The sequence below is a fragment of the Rhamphochromis longiceps genome, linkage group LG2, assembly GCF_057381845.1.
Source record: "Rhamphochromis longiceps isolate RC_006_pf linkage group LG2, R_longiceps_female_GT1.1, whole genome shotgun sequence".
Lineage (NCBI taxonomy): Eukaryota > Metazoa > Chordata > Actinopteri > Cichliformes > Cichlidae > Rhamphochromis > Rhamphochromis longiceps.
The window spans coordinates 38,406,062-38,427,464 of record NC_140558.1 but is presented as its reverse complement, the minus strand read 5'-3'; the positions used below and the strand labels follow the sequence as shown (position 1 = coordinate 38,427,464).

At 38.3% G+C, this 21,403-nt stretch overlaps 1 protein-coding gene across 2 annotated transcripts; it reads left to right on the top strand.

Moving 5' to 3' along the window:
* The first annotated feature begins 33 nt into the window (after positions 1–33).
* f9a (coagulation factor IXa) lies at positions 34–21,383 on the top strand. Of its 2 annotated transcripts, none has more exons than XM_085427676.1 (8): positions 34–145; positions 15,970–16,157; positions 16,232–16,256; positions 17,584–17,697; positions 18,575–18,709; positions 18,784–19,076; positions 19,200–19,323; positions 19,788–21,383. In XM_085427676.1, the coding sequence occupies exons 1-8, from the start codon at positions 49–51 to the stop codon at positions 20,375–20,377; spliced, it is 1,566 nt and encodes a 521-aa protein (XP_085283802.1). In that variant the 5' UTR covers positions 34–48; the 3' UTR covers positions 20,378–21,383. The 2 variants fall into 2 exon arrangements, with proteins under 2 accessions (XP_085283802.1, XP_085283794.1); XM_085427668.1 differs by lacking the exon at positions 34–145 and adding an exon at positions 15,675–15,810.
* Positions 21,384–21,403: the final 20 nt, after the last annotated feature.

Here is a 21,403-nt window from a genome sequence, read left to right as displayed (position 1 = left end):
AGTGGCAGCAAAGGGAAAAAGACCCCTAGGTTAAGGGTTACACGCCATATGGTTGCTATTTTTAGAAGAAACTGGAACCACTTCGAACTTTCTTCACATCCGCAGATCTTGCTGAGACATTTGAGACATACTGGGACCTGTCTCGGTGAGTTACTTTCCCTTAAAACAGTCCAGTCATTGCATTGTTTTTTAAATTGCACTCTACTGAGTTGAGTTTAGTTATATTTCTGACACAGGATTTAAAGAAAGTGAACCCCAGTTAAGCTAAATCATAATCTTTTAAATACTTTTTTAGACAGAGGATGGTTATTAAAACATGATATGCATCAAGCAGCCATAACATATTTTGTAGGTTCCCCCAGTGCTGCAAAAACACCTATCACCTGGAAACAGAACCTCTGTGGGTTTCCAGGGGAATCCTTTTGAGTCTTGTGGATTACAGGATGGGGTCTCGATGCATAAAACACAGATGTATGCCTATATTTTTATATCTTTAGATTGTATTGACAGTGGTGATGCTACAGAATCCTTGCTATGAAGTTATGAAAAAATATAGACAGATTAATTATAGAGCTTCAGTTTAGTGATTTTTTTGTAGATTTTTTTCATAAAAACCATGTTTTTCACAGCATAGTCACTGATGAATGTGGCTGTACTTTGATGAGCTACATGAAAAGTCTGCTAATTAAGATTGCTTTAAAATATCTACTCTACCACAAGTCATTCATTTATATATAAACTATACCGAACAAGGGTCCGGAAGGTGTGTTCAGGTGGTGTGGTGTGCATATGTTTTAAATTCCACATACATGCAGAAAAAAAGCAACTGAATGTTGGTTTGCTTTCCTTTGTATCATTTTGAGTACTTGAGTATATATATACTCAAGTACTCAAAATGATACAAAGGAATGATTATAAGGTAGAACACTGACTCCCCACCTGGATACTAGAGTGGGGTGTAGAGAGTGATGGTAAATGTCAGTGGCTTGTGTTCCCGCTGTGTGCGTGGCCTGTGGCCCCTTTTGACCTTTCCAGCAGGGCGTCACACTGTAGTGGTACATCCATTCCCAATCTGTTTAAAGCAAAGCCAGGGACCCTGTTCAATATGGTGCACACAAACTCCTGACTCACACTCTATAACCTCTGACGTCAGTTAGAGGTCATAGAGTACCAAGCTGTATCCACCCATTCTACAGAATAACCCTGAATTTCTTTTTTTCCCCCACTGATTGTAATATTTGTGGTAGAAAATCCCCTCAGATTTCATGCTGTGCCACACTCATGCAGACACGCTCAGTAAGCTGATTGATTTCATTCACTGGTGATGTGTTGAGAGCTTTGAATGCAAAAGTAGTAATAGTACAGTTTTAGTATTTAGTATTAGTATTTATTAATTTATTGTCATTGTCAAGAAAGTACTAAATTTGCACCAATATATGAAAAAGCATCCTGATTAGAGGGATTTCAATCCTGATTGGTTGATCCTGATCCTAGAGAGCTCCAACACATGAATAGAAAGGTTTGGTCAAGGGATAAAGGTTATCACACATTACAACTTGGTATTGATTATCACTGACCTGGAGGTAAACAAAAGCAAACTGAAGCCCCACCCCCTCTACGCCACAGTATAAGATGGATCCCTTCATTGTACATATGCAGAAACAGCACTGAGGCCTGTACTGTTCTCTTGCTTTACATCAGATATATACTAACAAGAATATGCTAAATGGTGATTCTGAATATTCTGAACACATCCCTGCAGGTCTTTGTCTGTTTTCTTGCATCACTGAGCACTTAAATGTACTTTCTTACTAATGAGAAGCTTTGCAACCTTACTTTACGATCTAATTTTTGGCAGATTTTTATGCTGATACAGTCTCTGTATTTTTTTTTTTAATGCCAGATTAATACGTAAGCATCACCATCTTTAAACATGAGTTTTCCACCCCGTTTACTGAAGCATCTCCAATAGATGAGAATGCCGGTCACTTCAGACTTCTTATCAAAATGGTAACTACTTGATCTTGATTTATCCATGTTCCAACAACAAAACCTCTTTCGTGGTCACTTAGGTCTTTTTCTCTTCCCATCCTAATGTAAAATCCAAATCAAATCAGCCTGCTCAGCATTTTCTTATGCTCGGCACTAGGCAAAATTGGACTTTAACTGCTTAGCTGTAGCGTGGAGGGAGTGGGCAGAAGCCTATGCAATCACTCTGGTTCTCCAGTCAGTTATAAAGCCTTTTCCTTTAATTTGTCACATGTAAACATCAGGCAGTTTTAGTAATTTGTTGGTAATTTGCATGAGATTTACTTTTAAAGTGAAACAAGAACAATTATCTCAACTTTAAGAACAATTATCATTCCTAAAGATAAATACAAATAGCATACACACACATACACTACCCTTATTATCTTTTCCTACAGTAAACTATAGAATACCAGTGCAGTTTATTCAGCAGAGGAAGGCTTACTGTGGACTGGATTGTATGTTGCTACTCTTGTGATATTAGGTGGTTAATTGTTATTTCTATAAGTGTTATGTAAGATGATAAGATGACTCGGTATTCCAGAGAAAGATAAATCATTCAAAGCAGCACAATGGCATTTGGTGAAGAGATTGCATGTTCTGTCTTTGTTTGAGTGGGCATCTTTTGGATGGTTTCTTCCAATATTTGTGGAATGCAACATTTGCGTTGTCAGATTTGTGAAAAGCTTGTCTTTTTTTTACACCAACTACTTTGATTTCCTATGCCGGTAATGAAATAATACAGTACTATGTGAAAAGTCTTGAACCAGTCCTCATTTCTTTATGTTTTGCTAGGAAAAGGGGAAATCTTTGGGAAATCTGTTTCTTAAGGACATCACTGTCACATACTGTTCATCTGCTGTAGATGTAGAAAATTCTGAGGACACCCTGCACACCACACTGAGAGATCCCATTATAGTTTTTAGCAGATACGTCTGTGGGAATCACCTTGTTGGTACAAAAGTACGACTTGATCGCGTTATTTTTGGCATTGTTTTGTTTTGGGGTTTTTTGTCAATTTGACTAAAGAAATGGAATCAAATGATGTGTTGTTGTGGCAGGCATCTGGTAACAAAGTGCCTAAAGATACAACTTGAAACTGTATTTTTTTTCTAAGTTGCCTGTATTGACACAACACTAGCCCATCCCTTGAGTTAGGTGCCCAATTAAAGCTTGAATGAGTCAAAGGTCAGTGTTACGTGGCTTAACAGGGGGAAAAAAACATTCTTCTAAAAATGTTCAGTTATAAGGACTGAACATGAGTTGATACTAGTGCTTCTACTACTACTGTCAGCAATTCTTGTTTTGTGCTGTATTTTGCGTCTTAGTTTTAAGTGACTGGTCATTATTAAGTATTTTTTTTCATGGTTTTGGGGGACACAGTCTGTTTCTTTGCTCAGTGTGTGTTATTCATGGCAGGTAAAATCAATTTCCATTTACATGGACCAGCCAAACAACCCATCTGGACTCTGAGCTGGTTTATAAACCAGTTCCATCAAAAACCAGCAGTGAACAAGCTGCTTGATTTGCTGCTTGCCTGTACTTAACATCACCCAAGGTTATACTTGTGGAGGAGTCAGTACGGGTGTTATAAGGATCAGTCCCAAAAGATCATTCTTTAGGACAGGCAGTGAGGTGGAGGGTGATTAATGCTCCAGTATTGTGCAGCTGGGTTAGTCATCTTCCCCCGATTGTAGGTGTTAGCCTGATTCAAGATGAGTGTGGCTGATAAGGTAATAAGCCTGGTGCTGTAACAGGGGTGCTGGTGACAATGTATGTTGTGTAATATGAATGGGATTTAACAAACACTAACTTCTAACAGTTCAAATGCGCCCAAACTTTTAGAGATCACTACATCTTGTAGTATTTCATGTTATCAGTGAATTGCAGGTGGACTGCTTATAGAATAATGGAGTAGTTTGGGATTTCTTTCAGTGAATTTAAGACCGGAGGATTCTAAAAAGAGATTTCATTTTAGTAGAGCAAATGATGTCATGCAGCAGAGGTCAGTGTCATCAAGGAAAGCAACTTCCATAATCATATTTTGATTGTCAAGTGAATATAATGAATAATAATGCAGCAGAGAAGCAAATGCAGGATAATAAAATCCAAGGACTGAAAATGAAACTAAAGGTGGTACTAGTCTTTGTCCATTTGTGTGTATGTGCCCATACAGTTTGCACATAAAAGTGATGGATTTCATTATAGGACTGCTGCACACGCTCGTTTATCTCTGACTCCCAAAGAGCTCCAGCACACTTACCTCAGTTCCAAAGGTCAAGATGGGGACAGCGAGTTATTTCAAAACCAAAGAGGTCAGGGTTAAAAGATGAGAAATGATGTCATATTTCTTCTACATCACACACTACATAATTGACTCGGCCACTCGCCGGATTGCATTTTTACAGTATATCTCCCATGTCACAGAGTCACAGTATATTTCAGCTGTTGGCCATGTGACCTGCGTGGAATTGGTGCAGCTGACACACATAGAGCCTTCATGTCTGTATTTGCAGGTGAATAATTATCAGCTGTTCTTTGCTTAAAGAAAAAAAAAGATTACAGATGCAAAAACTGATGCAATCAACTATCAGTTCGACCCACTTCTGCCTCATTGGCTCTGTGCAGTTTAGCTTTCTGCAAATTCTCTTCTTGACATTCATCAGGAAAACCATCATCTTCATGGACACTTTCTGACCAGGAGGGATAGGAGCTCCACTTTTAGTAACAGTGGCTGAACATCCCTGAGCCAAGAGCGTCTGTCAGCTTGGCTGAATCACAGCAGTAGATTTGAGCTCTGATTTCCAGGGAACTCTGAATTTTACAGTGTTTCTGGGCCACTGTTGGGAAACAAGTGAGCCGTGGTTAAATGTCAACCTTTGGTAGAGCTTATTTTTTCCTCAGATTATTTCATAGGATGATGAAGGGATGGTTTCATAATGAAGTCATCAGTTATATATTATTATCAACAACTATAATTCATTTGTAGACTGCGTGCAACTACTTTTTCTTACATTTACTTCTTTATTACTATTTTTTTAATGGATGTATTTTGTATTTTACTCAGGAGGATTTTATCAAAAAGGCTTTCAACAGTTTAGGACTATTACACTATGAGTGGTGTTATAATCCTATAAATCCTATGAATAAAAAGACAGTTGTTAAAATGTCACTGTGTTTGCCTTAGTGGGTAGTAGTCCTGTGTGTGCAGGCATGTGGGATAATGGCCATGAAACATTAGGCTCTTAAATTACAGAAATGATTAACAGAGCAAGGCTCTCTGAAATATCACATTAATGTCAATGCGTTTATCAGAAGGAGGGGCTGACAGGGTGGGGCGGCTAGTGTGTGCTTCTTTGTACAGTTCCCTGTTGATATAACTGTAAACACTAACAAGACTGGAGTGCTGTGTGAAATGCCCTTTAACACAATTCTCCTTGCAGTCCTTGAGCATCTAGTGATGTTAATGTAAAATATGTCTCTAATAGTACAATACAGCTGCAAAGATTCAACACCTAAACCATTATCATAATATTAGACACAGTTTCAGATATGTAAACAACCAAGAGTTAAATTTGTCTTCTTTCTAGAGACTGTTTAAGCATTTCGGTCTGGAAGTATTTGGTAAGTAATACAGTTTTGCAGCTTTGCCTCTGTATGCCAAAACTGTGGATTTCAAATCAACCAGCCAAGATGTAGCTGAAGTGCAAACTTGCAGATTCAGTTCAAGGGGTTTTATAAACATTTTGAATGAACTATTTAGGAATTACTGCCATTTTTATATATAGGTCCAATTTTAAGACCTTCAAAAGTAGATGGACATAGAAGCAGCAGGTTAACAGCCCTTGTTATTCCATGGCAAAACGATAAAATGACACTCCCGACTTGACCTCTGTAAGCACTTTCCTGATAAGTTTATGCTATCACACACTCATTTTTGCCCATGTTGAGTTAAAAAATTAAGTCTGTTTTGTAAATCTTCACACATGTTTCAGAATGGAGGATTATCTTTGAAGCCACTGGCTAATGAGTTGTCAGTCATATGCAAACAAGAGATGCCTTTATGAACAAACGAAGGACAACATCTGAAAGAGCTTGCACAGTTCTGGAAAATAGTTTTTGTGTTTTGTTTTTTTTTTTCATTTGTTTCCAGGAGGCAGTGAGCCTAGCTATAAACAGAGAAAATATTAACCTGAGTAGCACAAAGTAGCTGTTTCCCTACTTTCAGTCTTTATACTAAGCTAAGCTATTATGCACGGCCTCTTGGACTAAAATAAACCACCTTTGTCTCCACTTGGTATGCAGGGATCACTTTAGAAACACACACTGTTTGTTTAGGCTCCAATTTTTGTTCAGTACTTCAACAGCAGCTCTTTTTCTTCTCATTGGTCTAATTATACAAAATTGTCTCAGAGGAGAAAACGTGATCATAAACTAACCGAGACAGAGTGTTTTAGCTTCACTGTAGGTCACATTACACAAGAGTTGATCCTCTGTTTCTTATACAGTCATATAGGTACAAGTGTTATATATGACATAAAATTTTAATTTGCTATTGGAATGAATTTGAAGTGCGTGTGCGTGTGGGGGGGGGGGGGATATTTCTTTTAAATATGCGCTCACATTAGTATAACTTTAACATGAATAAGGTGTGTCCTGAAGAAGCCCTGAGCTCATGTTGTCTCACTGTAACAACTGGAAGAAATGAGTGATCTAAATAAAACATAACTCCTTCTGCTGTACCCCAGGGCATTTTCATATCATTAACATTGCATCGCTGAAATGTCACGCTGTACCAACAATTTATTTTTGCACATAATGTTTCACAAACACTAATCAGTAGAAAACATGGAGTCTAATGAGTAGAAGCAAGGTCACCGTGAGGGTGAGTTTCTGCAAAGGTTAGACGGGACAAGCACAGTAGGTCCTGATTAAGACAGTCAGTGATGTCTTGACGACGAAATCCACCTTTTTGTGGGTTTTTCAGACGATCATCAACCAGATTGCAGCTCACGATCACGCAGCATCAACTGTTTGTTTACTTTTTTTCACATTTAAAAAGTAAACAACTAAAAAGTTCTGTTCAAAAAGTTTATGTTGGATCTTTTAAAAAATATTTTGGTGGTTTGGTTATCCTTTTTTACTTTCATCCAGATAATTGATTCAGTCACCACTGCATATTTAACGTACGGATCTTCCAAAATCCTGCTGCTTTTGTTTGAGCTGCACAAACATTCAGGTTGAAAACAACAGAAAAAGGTTTTACCGAAACAAAAGATAAGCCCTCAGCAAACGACAGCTTCTCCCTGGTGAAAGACTGCGGTCTAGGCTGCCTGATCTCCTGTGCTGCCCAGGAGATACTGTACAGAAACAATCAATAGCACTGAGCAAGCATCAGAGTTTTTATTATCTGCAAGGCCCTGACTCGATCCCCCACTGTAGTGACTAATCTAATTGGAGCCGACACAGACTCCCATGCTGTGTGGTGCTGCCAAAGAATGAGAGAAGACAGAGATGTCAGGAAGATCTTCATAAATCAATAGTTAGTCACAGGCAATTTTATTTCCTTCCATCCATTCATACATCCACTCCGTCCATTTAAAACAGTGTTGTTATGCTGCTTTACACACAAGTCATCACCTAAGTTGTAACATTTAAAACCATTGTTTCTATTTTCTCCTGCTCATTCTATAGTAAGCCTTGTCAATTGCCTGCAGCCATTCTGCTATTACACTAGAGTGAGACACTATGTGGAAAGAATGCCATTGGGGATATCATGCCCAAAGACTGTTCACAAAGCTCAGCAACAGACTCGCATTTAGATGCATGACTCAGTGGGGGAAGTTCAGGTGTTAATGTTTTGGACTGAAGTTGGAATACCTATCAGTAACATTCACTCAGGAAAAGTCTGGTGACTGTTGGTTCAAGCGGTCAAACTCTGGTGTGATCGAACCACTTTACTCACACTCTCCTGCAGAAAAAAAAATCGAGAAGCTCTTGTATTGAGTAGACAGTGTTAATTACTCAGGTGTGAATTATTCATCCTCTCAACGATTCTGTGAAATATAAATGCCCTCAGTCGATAGTTGCCAACACTTGAGAAGATTGCAGACTCCCTGTGGGGGGATTCCAGAGCCAGTGATGGTTTTGCATCTTTTATGCCAGACCACAAAATGACACTAGAGTTAAAACTTCAGCTGGCACGGTGAATCAGCACCCTTGACTGCACGCCATGACTGCATCATCTTGATTATTCTTTGAAAATATTGAATGATTATGAAAGGCGTGAGCACAAGTGGTAAAGATCCAATACTGCACAATATTTAGAGGTTTTGACTAACACTGAAATAGAAAACTTTGAGAGATTTTGAAGAGCTTTGAGTATCTTCTCTCTGAGTTAAGTGCATGTTTGGGGATCTGAAAGAGCCGTCACTAATTCAAGTTCAAACGCTAAAATTCACCATTGGTAACAACAGGTATTTAAAGGCCAAAACTCCCATTTCATCCACTAGAGCAGGGGGGTCTCGAACCTAAACTCTGGAGCTGTATGCATCTTATTTGCTTTGTGGAGCTTTGACAAAAAACTAGATGAATATGGATGATGGTAATAAACAGTCATTTATTTATAATCTCTATAAGTTATATTCTCATACATAGTCATTTCATCTCAAATATTCAGATTTTCTTTGGCTTCTCTGTCCTGGTGTTGTTGGCTCGTGCCATTTGAAACAAAAACAAAAAAACCTTTTAAAAACACACTTCATACATTCAGTAAACTAAACGTAATAAACAGGGCTAGCAACAGCCAGAGAAGATGAACATTTAGATGAGATATGAATTTATAGACCTGTGACTGACTGAATGATTTAGATTTTTATGGTGTATTTGTATTATCTGTGAGATGTTTTGGGTTGTATGGCTGCTATCTTGACCATGTCTCTGCTGTAAAAGAGATTGAGAGCCCAGTGGGACTTCCTGGTAAAATTAAGTAATAATTTAAAGAATCCTCATAGTCTGACATTAAAAGCATATTAGGTGAGAAAGTAAAAACAAGTTGTGATGGAAAAAAGTTTTTGATCATTAGAAATATGATGAAATGCTAAGAAACGTGATAAAGACGGACGAGTATTAATAGATCTGTGAAAGTGCGTCTTCAAAGCTTAATGCGGTATTTGTTGTCTGGCTCACATAGTAACAGCTTTTATTGTCCATAGAGTCACAGCATTTCCATTAAAACCGTTTTCTTGACTACTCTTCAACTAGGAGTTGGAAAAATCCTACTAGGAAAATTAGAAACATGTTCAAACATACACGGAAATACAGTATATAAGGCAAAAAACATAGTTTGTAAACATTTGATTCGCTTGAATATATAGTAAATATTTATTTTGACCACCTTTTTTCTTAAATGTAGCCTGAAGTCTTCAACAAGCTTTCTTATCATTTCTTTAAGTAGACTTTGGGAAGAGTTTTCCAGGCTTCTTGAAGAACACTCAAGGCTTTTCTTCAGATATTGGCTTTTTTCAGTTCTGTATTACAATGATCCCACAATACTTCAATATATAATTATATTGAGGTCTTGGCTCTGTGGAGGCCAATCCATGACTGATAATGTTCCACTGTGTGTGTTTTTACTGCAGTTGGAGTGTGTTTCAGATAATGAAGCAAAGGTTTTTGCAAATAAGATGCTTTCCACACTATGCTGCATTATTAGCCTGCCATAATCACATCAGTATAAATTTCTATGAGATAAAAAAAAAAGTGTCATATTGTGATATCATTTTTGCAGCCTTTACATTTCCGAGTATCCACAACAACAAGAGAAGCCCAGGCATGTCTGAGAGCAAGAGCCATACATCAGCCTCCAATAACAATTTAATATTTAAATCAGCTTCAACAACTTCTGACAAAGCACAGTACTTTGCAAAAGTGTTGTTCCCCTAAAAGTGGAAAGAATAAGCTTTCACCACTTGAAGCAAAAATACTCCTTCAAGTACAACCTAGCAACAAAAGACTAGATACTATCAGCTGGTGACGTGTGGTGGACAATTGATAACATAATTTTTCCATAACAGTCCAAGGTTCTCATGTGACCCCTTGGGAAAATGAATTGTCTGCCTCTTCTATGTGAGTTATTAGTTCACATTTGGGTTGCACATCAATAGCTGCTAGTATCTAAGATTTATCCTGGTGCAGTTACATGGTGGAAAAGCAGCACTTATATCTGATTTATACTTTGTCACTATTATTGTACAGGGTGCGCCATTTATGTGGATACACTGTAATAACATGGGAATGGTTGGTGATATTAAAGTCCTGTTTGTGGCACATTAGTATATGTGAGGGGGCAAACTCCTCAAGATGGGTGGTGACCATGGTGGCCATCTTGGATACAACTTTTGTTTTTTCAATAGGAAAAGGGCCATGTGACACATCAAACCTATTGGTAATGTCACAAGAAAAACAATGGTGTGCTTGGTTTCAACTAGAGATGGACCGATCTGATATTAAGTATCAGTATCGGTCTGATACTGACCTAAATTACTGGATCGGATATCGGAGAGAAATAAAAACTGTAATCCGATCCATTAAATATCAAAAAAGCACCTCACAAAACTTGCGACACGGCATAACTCGGCTCATAACCGTAGCACGTCGGAGCACTATGCATCACGTGATAGAGCGCTGTAGCATGGATCGGCGGTCTGGTTGAGTATTTGGAGCCTCGCTACCAAACCAGCATTTCATCTCGGAGAAAGCTATTGCAGAGAGAAGTAAAGCAAATGTGTAAGTTCATCTCTGAATGTTTGTAAAGCATTCCAGTGTTAAGCTTAACAACCGATATATGGAGCGACTGCCTCTATCTACCTCCCCTCCCTCTGCTACTTCAATCGTGAAACTGATTAATGATCCGCTGATCGGCTTTTCTGTCGCGAGTCCGTCTCTCTTGTTTGTTTTTGGCCCACTTTGCACCAGAAAGAGGAAACCAGCGGCTGAACAACAGCAGCACGTTTAAGCTTGATAATCTGTTGTTAGAATTTATTTAATATTACTTTCTACACCAGGATCCTTTTCTATGTAGCTGACGGCTGGTAACTGTGCAGGGGCGGATCTAGCAAAGTTTAGCCAGGGGGGCCGATAGGGCATGAACAGGGAAAAGGGGGCAAAGACATACTTTTCTTTCTTATTCTCATTTAAAATGAGTTATTGGTTGGTTATACAATATATTGGTTATACATTAGTTAGGTTGCTTACTCTTTAAAATACCAGAATAGGGAGGATGGAGTAGGTTTAAGTTTATTAGATTGAACAGTATTGCTGAACTATGAAATATTTTGGGTGCAGTGTAGTTTTTTGCATACAGGTATAACAGAATAGCTTTAGTGTTTTTTTTTTAACTTGAGTTTGAACTTATACAAAATGCAGTAAGATATAAAAAAAAAAACAGTTTTATTGATTAAAAAACACACTATATCGGATTCATATCGGTATCAGCCGATATCCAAATTTATGATATTGGTATCGGACATAAAAAAGTGGTATAGTGCCATCTCTAGTTTCAACGTAACTTTATTCTTTCATGAGTTATTTACAAGTTTCTGACCACTTATAAAATGTGTTCAATGTGCTGCCCATTGTGTTGCATTGTCAATGCAACCCTCTTCTCCCACTCTTCACACACTGATAGCAACACCGCAGGAGAAATGCCAGCACAGGCATCCAGTATCCGTAGTTTCAGGTGCTGCACATCTCGTATCTTCACACCATAGACAATTGCCTTCAGATGACCCCAAAGATAAAAGTCTAAGGGGGTCAGATCGGGAGACCAATCCACTTTCCAGGAAACTGTTCATCTAGGAAAGCTCGGACCTGGCACCCATAATGTGGTGGTGCACCATCTTGCTGGAAAAACTCAGGGAACGTGCCAGCTTCAGTGCATAAAGCGGGAAACACATCATCATGTAGCAATTTCAAACATCCAGTGGCCTTGAGGTTTCCATTGATGAAGAATGGACCCACTGTCGTTGTACCCCATATACCACACCATCACTTTTGTTGTTCCAACAGTCTTAGAGGGATCCATCCAATGTGAGTTAGTGTCAGACCAATAGCGGTGGTTTTGTTTGTTAACTTCACCATTCACATAAAAGTTTGCCTGATCACTGAACGAAATCTTCTGCGTCCTGTTCCAATTTGTTTTGTCCATTCTGCAAATTCTGTGCGCCGATCTGGGTCATCCTCATTGAGATGCTGCAGTAGCTGGAGTTTGTAAGGGTGCTATTTGTGAGTAGCTAATATCTGCCGAAGGGATGTTCGACTAATGCCACTCTCCAGTGACATGCGGCGAGTGCTACGCTGTGGGCTCTTGCTGAATGAAGCTAGGACAGCCAATGATGTTTCTTCATTAGCGAAAGTTTTCTTGCGTCCACATTTTGGCAAATCCAACACTGAACCAGTTTCACGAAACTTAGCACGCAGTTTGCTAACTGTAGCATGGGAGATTAGAGCTGGGCGATAGAACGATAACGATATGTATCGCGATATAACTTTTACTCGATAGAGAAATTAAGCTATCGCGATAGACCTCGCAGCGTCACGTTGCGTGACTTGTTACGTACAGCACAAGTGCCAAGCCGCACGTGTGTTTGTTTGGGAAGCAGCCAGCGCGTAATGGAGGAAATGAGTGTGCCGACTAGAAAAATCAACCGAGCGTGACCGAAGAGAAAACAGATGATGGTTCCAATGCCGGAGAGATTGTCGAACGGAAGAGCCATAGAAGTTCCGTAGTGTGAAGGTATTTCGGCTATTTCAAGTCTGACAAAAAACAGAGTAGCGTGCACTGTAAATTGTGCCGAAAACAAGTCTGGAAATACAATAAACTGGTGCATGCGTCACACTGTGCGCCACGTTATTGTTTCGGTGAAATGAATTTCTACAATACTGTTACTGTTAATTCTACTCTCTGCAGTGTTTAAATGCTTACATATACACACAGTTACTGTCCGTCCACACATACACTCGGTTCTGCTTCTATGCCCCAGCTTTGTTTACTTTTTCCCACCGAGGCTTCTAGACTTCTGATTGGCCAACATTTCTGCACGGTTAGGAATCTAGCGCCACCTGCTGCTTTGGCATGTTCATAGCAGCGTTTTCCTTCATTTCTGCCTTTATGTGTGGACGGGATTATTTTTTAAAACGAAAACGGAAAATCTCCGTTTTCAAAAATACCCGTGTACGTGTGGACGTAGCCTCAGTCTCTGACTGGAAGCGCTAATTCGTCATTCGGCTTTTGTCAGACTAAAGTAACTGTTAAAACTGTTTGAAAAGCTAAGCTATACAACAAGGAGAGATTGAGAATTTCCTTTTAGTTCTCAGTTTATTTGATATTGACAAAAGTTAGTCAGTTTTGTCTGTTCTTCTGTAAAACAAACTAAGATTTATTTTTAGAATTAATATTTTGTTTCTAAGTGGAATTGACAATTTAGTCTGTTTCGTTTGTTCTATTTTGAAACTTAAACGCTTTAGCGGCTGCCTTTTGTGTAGTTTGCAATATTTGCCTTTATTTATCTGAAAAAGTCTCATGTTCCTTAAGTACATCTACCCTGTTGAACTTATTATGGGAAATAAATATTTAAATAAAAACAAGCTGCTGATTATTTCACATTTTACTTGTGAGCAACGGCACATTTAAATCTTACAAATATAGTTATTTGGCTTATATCGTGATAGATATCGTTATCGCCTGAAATGAAAAAAACATATCGTGATATGAATAAATCTCATATCGCCCAGCTCTATGGGAGATGGGTGGTCTTGTAGGGTGTCTTGCATTGAAATGACCCGGTTACTGCGTTCACCAGATATCAACACAATTTCGATCCGCTCCTCACGTGTTAACCTCTTCGACATGTCAATGGCTGTGAACAAAGAGAAACTTGTAAATAACTCATGAAAGAATAAAGTTACGTTGAAACTAAACACACCATTGTTTTTCTTGTGACATTACCAATAAGTTTGATGTGTCACATGGCCCTCTTCCTATTGAAAAAACAAAAGTTGTATCCAAGATGGCCAACTTCTAAATGGCCCACCCTTTATTATAATACTGATGCTGCTGCTGGCACTTTGTCTCAGTAAAGTCACACTTTGAATGAGGAAGTGTGTCATCAATGACAGCAGCTTATTGGAAAATGATGGAAAATACCCCTAATTTATTTACACTTATAAATGCTGTTCTTCAATTTTTGTTCTCCTTCCTCATCAGTAATATAATTTTATTAAAGTTTCTGGGAATGTAATGATATAATTAGGACCTATACAGCTTTCTCCTATCCAAGCAACATATGGTGGCATATTTCTAATTGCATCAAACCACTAGCACTGCAGACTAAAACCATGAAAGATAATGATTTGAACCAAAAATTATCAACTTGGATTCATAGCTCCCTAAGACCTGTGCCCACTGATTTTTTCACTCCACTTCTTAAGTAATCTGGCAAACCTCAACCTTTTCTGCCTTTCCGTACACTCCCTTTTCACCAGCCACCCTTCCACTGAGACCATTTCTGATGTGGTTTCAGCGAACAGTAGATGGATCAATGGAGCCCAGATGCATCTCTCAGGTCCTGTGTCAGGCCTTTATTGGATTCTTTCCTATTTGTCAAGGACATGACTTTGTGATACTGTTTGTCTGCTGTAGATAGCTTTGTTTTGTTTGTTTGGTTTTTGTCACTTAAAAAAATTACAAGCAAGCCTCGCTTATTGGAAGCACAAGAGACTTTTGTACAGTACTGTAGATTCTTCTTTTCCGTTATTTTCACTGCATTATTTATGTATTTATTTTGAAGAACTGAGTTAAAAAAAAAATACATTTAAAACTGTTTTTCAAAAAAAAAAATCCAGTGATTTAGTTCCATGTTTTACATTATACGGCCTTCACACGTGTATAGTATTATGATGTTTCTTAGACTCCTTCTGCAGTGAAGTATCGTCGTAAACCCTGTCGCCTACCTCCCTTACTGAGGTGTGTGGACGCCATCTTGTGGCGCAAAGTTTGAAGTACACTTAATAAATTAATTTCTGTGGTCTGGCCACCATCAAGTCGAGTTTCTGAAAACGGCACACAATATTGGACGGATTTTATTTCTACCTCTGTTAGGCAAATTAAATAACTGCTTATGCGTAACTGTATATAGACGAACTGGGAGAGATTTTAATGCCATGTACATGTTAATAACACGTTTTTAAATGGACTGACTAACAAATAATTAATGGACAAATCAACCTTATGGCATGATTTTAGCACAACAATGGGTAAAATGCCATAATTTTGCACAAAGGTAATATTAGCTCAGGCTTATGACTGAGAGCTGGAGCCTGAAAATTGTCCTTGGAGCAAAGGTTAAAAACCAGGACATAAGTCATTGCAGCTGACTGGTTTCAGTACACCATTTTCAGAACCCCTGTTTCCTTAATGTAAGTAATCATTTACATTTCTCACAGTTCTTTCATTAATAAATGACTATCCTTGTATTCAGGAGGAAATACCCAGTGTCTTTTGTGCCAGTGGATGTCGACACTCTAGTTTTTCCCTGACAGACTGTTTTTTTTTCTCTGAACAAACATTCAATTAATTGTTGGTGCACATGTGCAAACACAGATTGTACTTTGGAGTAGCAGTCGAGAGTGTTTCTGTCAGGATGGCAGAAAAATTTGGAATGGGACTCATTTCTGTGTCTTTGCTGCAATTTCTGCTTTTAAATGTTCGACTGGGTTCTGGAGGTATTGTGACATTTTAGTGATGCTCTTTAACTTTAGGTACATTTTCGTTTTGCGGACTTTTTAGCAGCATTTACTTTAAGAAGTTGTTGCTTTTGACTTACGAAATGAACCAGTGGATAAACACAAACTAGCTTTTTCTTATTCCTTTGTTTACTCTAGCTCCGGCTCCATCTGCGGATGAAGTGTTTCTGTCCGGTCAATCAGCTGACAGCATTTTGCGCAGACACAAACGTTACAACACTGGACTGTTTGAGGAGTTTCTGCAGGGAAACCTGGAGAGAGAGTGTATAGAGGAATTATGCGACCTAGAAGAGGCGAGGGAGACATTCGAGAATGATGAAAAGACAGTGAGTATTCACTTACTTTGATTTTATTTGGCTTTGCTGGCTGCACCGATCACTGACTTTACTCTGTATTGTAGATGGAATTTTGGACAGGATATACAGGTAAGAGTGTGCTTAATAAATGATTGAATGTGAGCATCTTTTTAGGTAAACTTCTTTATTCTAACTAATTACTACTTATCGTTCCTAGTTTTAAAACTTCAACACTAAAGGTTTGTCTTTTATCTTGTAACATTACCATGTTTTTCTTAGATATTCTTTATGTATATTTATGCATGTTTATCTGTAAATGCAAAATGAAATGAAATATTTTCACCTCCCTGATTTTTTAGATTTTTGTATATTTGTCACACTTACGTGTTTCAGTACATCAAACAAATTTTAATGTTAGACAAAGATAACCCAAGAAATACAAAATGCATTTTGTATTAAAAGAAAATATTTATTTTTTTATTTTTATTTATTAAGAGGAAAAATACTATCTAAACCTGGCCCTATGTGAAGAAGAAGTCTTCCTACCCCCTCTTTAAACACATTTTGTAAAGCTGGCTTCAATTTCACTAAGCATACCCAGGCCTGATGACTGCCAGAGGTCAATAATTCTCTATCTGCCAAGCTGAAGTAGGCTAAAAGAACACATCACAATCTAACCATTTCAAAAGCATTACAAAGTCATTTTAAGGCTTTAGGGCTCTGGTAAAGCACCGTGAGAACCATTATCCAGAATTAGAAAAACTTGGATCAGAGATGAACCTTTACAGGAGTGGCCAGCCTACCAAAATTACTCCAAGAGCACATCGGCAACTCATCCAGGAGGTCACAAAAGAACCCAGAACAACATCTGAAGATCTGCAGACATCACTTGCTTCAGTTAAGGTCAGAGTTCAACAATAAGAAAGAGGCCTCTGTGTGCAAACTGCCTCTGTGGGAGAGTTCCAAGGTTAATATGACAAAACACAACACAAAAACTCATCTCCCATTTATTTTCTTCTGTGGACAGATGAGACAAAAGCTGGAAGGTTTGCGTCTCCATCTGGCATAAAGCTAAAACATAATTTCTTAAAAAGAAGAGTCAAACAGTTAAACATGCTGGTGGTTGCGTGATGGTCTGGGGTTGCTTTGCTTCAGGACCTGGACGATTCATGCTGGGAAAAACCTCCATTATAGCTGAATTAAGACTATTCTGTGAAGAAAAGTGAGCCAAAATACCTCCGAGTGACGTCAAAGAACCTTATCAAAGGTTTGACAGTAGTTCTAAGGGTGCCCTGAGCAGCTATTAGGTTAAGGGGCCAATTACTTTTTTACTGCTTTAATATTTATGTATAATATATAATGATAATATAATATAAAATTTTAAAAATAATATAAATCAATATATGTAATATATAATATCAAATTAATTTCAAGTTCTGCGTTTGGATTTCCTCAGATGATAATCAGTGTATGTCAGGGCCATGCCTGAACCAGGGGTCATGTAAAAACATCCTGGGCTCCTACACCTGCACATGTGCATCTGGCTTCACTGGGAGGAACTGTGAGATTGGTGAGTGAATGCCATGTGACTGGATATATAAACTGTAATCAAACAAAATTGGTTTTGTAGTGACATTTCCTACATTTCGTGACAATCTGATATCAGCAGTGATCAGATCAAAGGATCAAAGGATAAACAAGCAGATGCATTTCAGTCTTCTTCTTCTTTCTAAATTAAATCAGTGTCTCGCATTCAGCATCACTCTGGTTCCAAAATTAGGTTGTTGGCTATTTTAGATATTCTAAAAGCAGCATCCCACAGACCTGGATTTACCTGAATTTTTATTTCACTTTTCAAAACAGATGGTCTGTCTTAAAATAGCTATGTGAAATGGCTATGTGAATCCCTATTTAAAGATAAAAACAAAAATTTAATTTGTTCATACTGGCTATTATAAATTAGCCACTAGACATCCATTATTGATGTAAATTATAGAGAGGAATTCACAGCTATTGTTCTGATTTAAGATGCATTTTAAGAAAGAAGTTAGGAAGAAAATATGAGGCTACAGAGTTGGTGGATGTCTAAAGTTTTATTCCCTCCACAACAGGTCAAAACTCAGGGGAATAGTTACTAATAGTTACTAGTTACTAAACTAAAAAGATTCATCAGAAACATGAATTCTCATTTCTGCTTTGAACACATTTGTGCTCAGAATGTGGCCTACAGCGCTGAAAGCACATTTAGAAAGGTTTTATTTAAAATTTAGTATTAGCAAGTGAATAACAACATACGAAACCTATTTCAGTGATTATATAAAATATTAAATATTATTGTGTTACAAAACACACTTCTATATGATATGGTAACAACATGTATATATATTCATTAAGAGGGTTGTTTTGAATTAATTATGTTTTGCTTTTGTTTTGTTTTTTCTCCTCAGCTATAGCAAAAAGATGCGATGTGAACAATGGAGACTGTATGCACTTCTGTGACTCATTAGGAGTCTTTAGAGCAAAATGCTCCTGTGCTAGAGGATACAGGCTGATGCAGGATGGCGTCAGCTGTGAAGCAGAAGGTATCAGCTTATTCCTGCTATATTCAATATCATATTAATGACTTTGTATCAATCCTCTTTTCTCACATCACCAGTTGAATTCCCATGCGGCAGAACTGCCCTGACAGCACAGAGTGGAGTATATACAAGATCTGTGCTCCACTATGAGAATGCAAACACCACTTCACTGACCAACACGAACACTACTCCATACCCTCCCTCAACTCCAGCCACTACCACAGTATCGTTTATGGACACAAGAAATAGACGAAAGAAACTGCCCCTGTGGGTATACAGTGACACTGAGGCCCCCACTGAGGAGCCAGTTACGCCTTATAAACGTATCGTTGGAGGTGAAGTGGTCCTACCGGGAGAGATCCCATGGCAGGTACTGTAATGTCACGAAGCAGACATACCCAATGCAATTTAAGCAGTTTGCTACAGGAAGTACATACAGGAAGGAAACTCTGGTAGTGGCTTATTCTCAGCTCAGGTCTTCTCTCTTTTTCAGGTAGCCTTGGTAGCACATCCCAGTGGTCATATATTCTGTGGGGGATCCATTCTGAGCGAACACTGGGTTATCACTGCTGCTCATTGCCTGATAGAGGCACGAGGCTCCTTCTTCGTCAGAGTGGGTAAGGCTGACATACAATAAAATGGCGCTGTTTAGAGTGTTACTGCATCTACTCCACTTAACAGCTACCAGAAAACAAATGAATATTAACTATTTGTGATTACTGGCTCTCCTGTTTCTGGTTTCAACAAGATTACAAGATTTCATCCTTTTCTTTTTTTTGTGATAGCAGCCTGAGCACCTTTGGATCTTGGCCCAGTGATCAGAACATAACTTTATTTTTTAATGGAGCCTTTTACCATTCCCTAAGCTGTTAATTAAATTATCAATAAATTAACATATAATAATAAAGAAAATAAGTGGGGTGGCAGCCCTAGTGTAGTTTTATGAATCAGATTTTGATTTTTAAAAGTTAATTTCTTGCACTTGGGAGAGGAAGTTCATCTACTTTTGAAATTCTATTTCATGCATTGTGTTGTGAAGTTTAAAAAACAATTCAACAAGATATGATATCTTTGATTATAGGGGAGAATAACATCAACATCAACGAAGGCACGGAGCAGAATCATGATGTGAAGGAGAAGCACATTCACCCACGCTACAATGCCACTCTAAGCTTATACAACCATGACATCGGCCTCCTCTATCTCAAAAGCCCCATCACCTTCTCCAAGGCAGTGCGACCCATCTGCATAGGGCCCATGACGTTCATTGAGGCCTTAGTGAAGGATTCATCCCCAGCTACAGTCAGCGGCTGGGGCAGAACACGCTTCCTTGGAGCCACGGCCAAGACGCTGCAGAAAGTCGAGGTTCCCTTCACAGATCGCACAGAGTGCACGCAGAGCAGCAGCCAAAGGATCACCCCTGTCATGTTTTGTGCAGGATACTATAATGAGGCCAAAGATGCCTGTCAGGGCGACAGTGGAGGCCCTCACGCAAACAGCATTCATAATACATGGTTCCTCACAGGCATCGTAAGCTGGGGGGAAGAATGTGCAAAACAAGGGAAATATGGTGTGTACACCCGGATCTCTCTTTATTACAAGTGGATAAACCATGTTATGGGGGTAACTAAACACAGGATGGCATTTGATTATGAAAACCCTGACCCGTAAAAATAAAAAGTATTGAAGCATTCAAACCCACTTCAGGTTGGAAAACTGCAAGCTGCTTTTTAACTGTAAGAATTTGGCATGCAAATGAATTCATATAAATACGAGTACAGCTTGTAGATGTTGTAAAGAAAGCGCAACGTTTTTTTAAAGGAGTGAAAATTATTAGACTACAAAAATTCCAGCATTCAATTCAACAACAGAAGCACAATAAGCTGTAAAAATGCACGTGTAAAGAGAAATACATGAATATGCTTAAATAGTGTTGAGACCTATGATTTAATATGCCCTTTCATACTATGCAAATAAATATAAGAGAAAATACCAGTTCATCTGCCCGTATCAGAACATCACTTACATGTTATGTGAATGAATTTGATAAGAAAGATGAATAAAACGAAAATCTGAAAAGCCAAACATCAAATTAAATTTGACCAAAAGCTCAACAAAAAGAGAAAATTCTGCAGTTTTATTATTTAAGACAGCTGCTACTGAAACATGACAGAAATAATAGATTAAATCAGGGTGAATGACAAAGACCGGGCTTAGTTGTGAGCCACCATATCACCGTGTCAAAACAACTATTATTTTATCACTTAAAAAACATATTATTGCAGCAAATACTTTTGCATTTGGCTTTCTTTACATAAGAAAAGCTGTACAAAAAATGCCTGTGTAGAGTGATGACTTTAATAATACAAACCAACTCATTGTTCGGTTGCCATGCATTTTTATCGAAAGAAATGTTCAGCAACTAGCGTAGGGTATATGGCTCATCAAGAGACAGAACGTCTCAAGCATGATTTTTGCTTCCCGAGCTGGAAATCTGTGCAAATTCTGCAGCATTTTGGATTGAAATGACAAACAAACAATGTGATTTTTCTCATATAAGCTAATAGAGCAAATAAAGGAGATGTTGCACAAGAATCAAGCATAGCTCCTGTAAAAATATGGGTATGTAATTTCATTTGGGACTTGACAGTAAAATAAATAAATTAACAACACAGGAAATGGCCCCTTCTGCTTTCT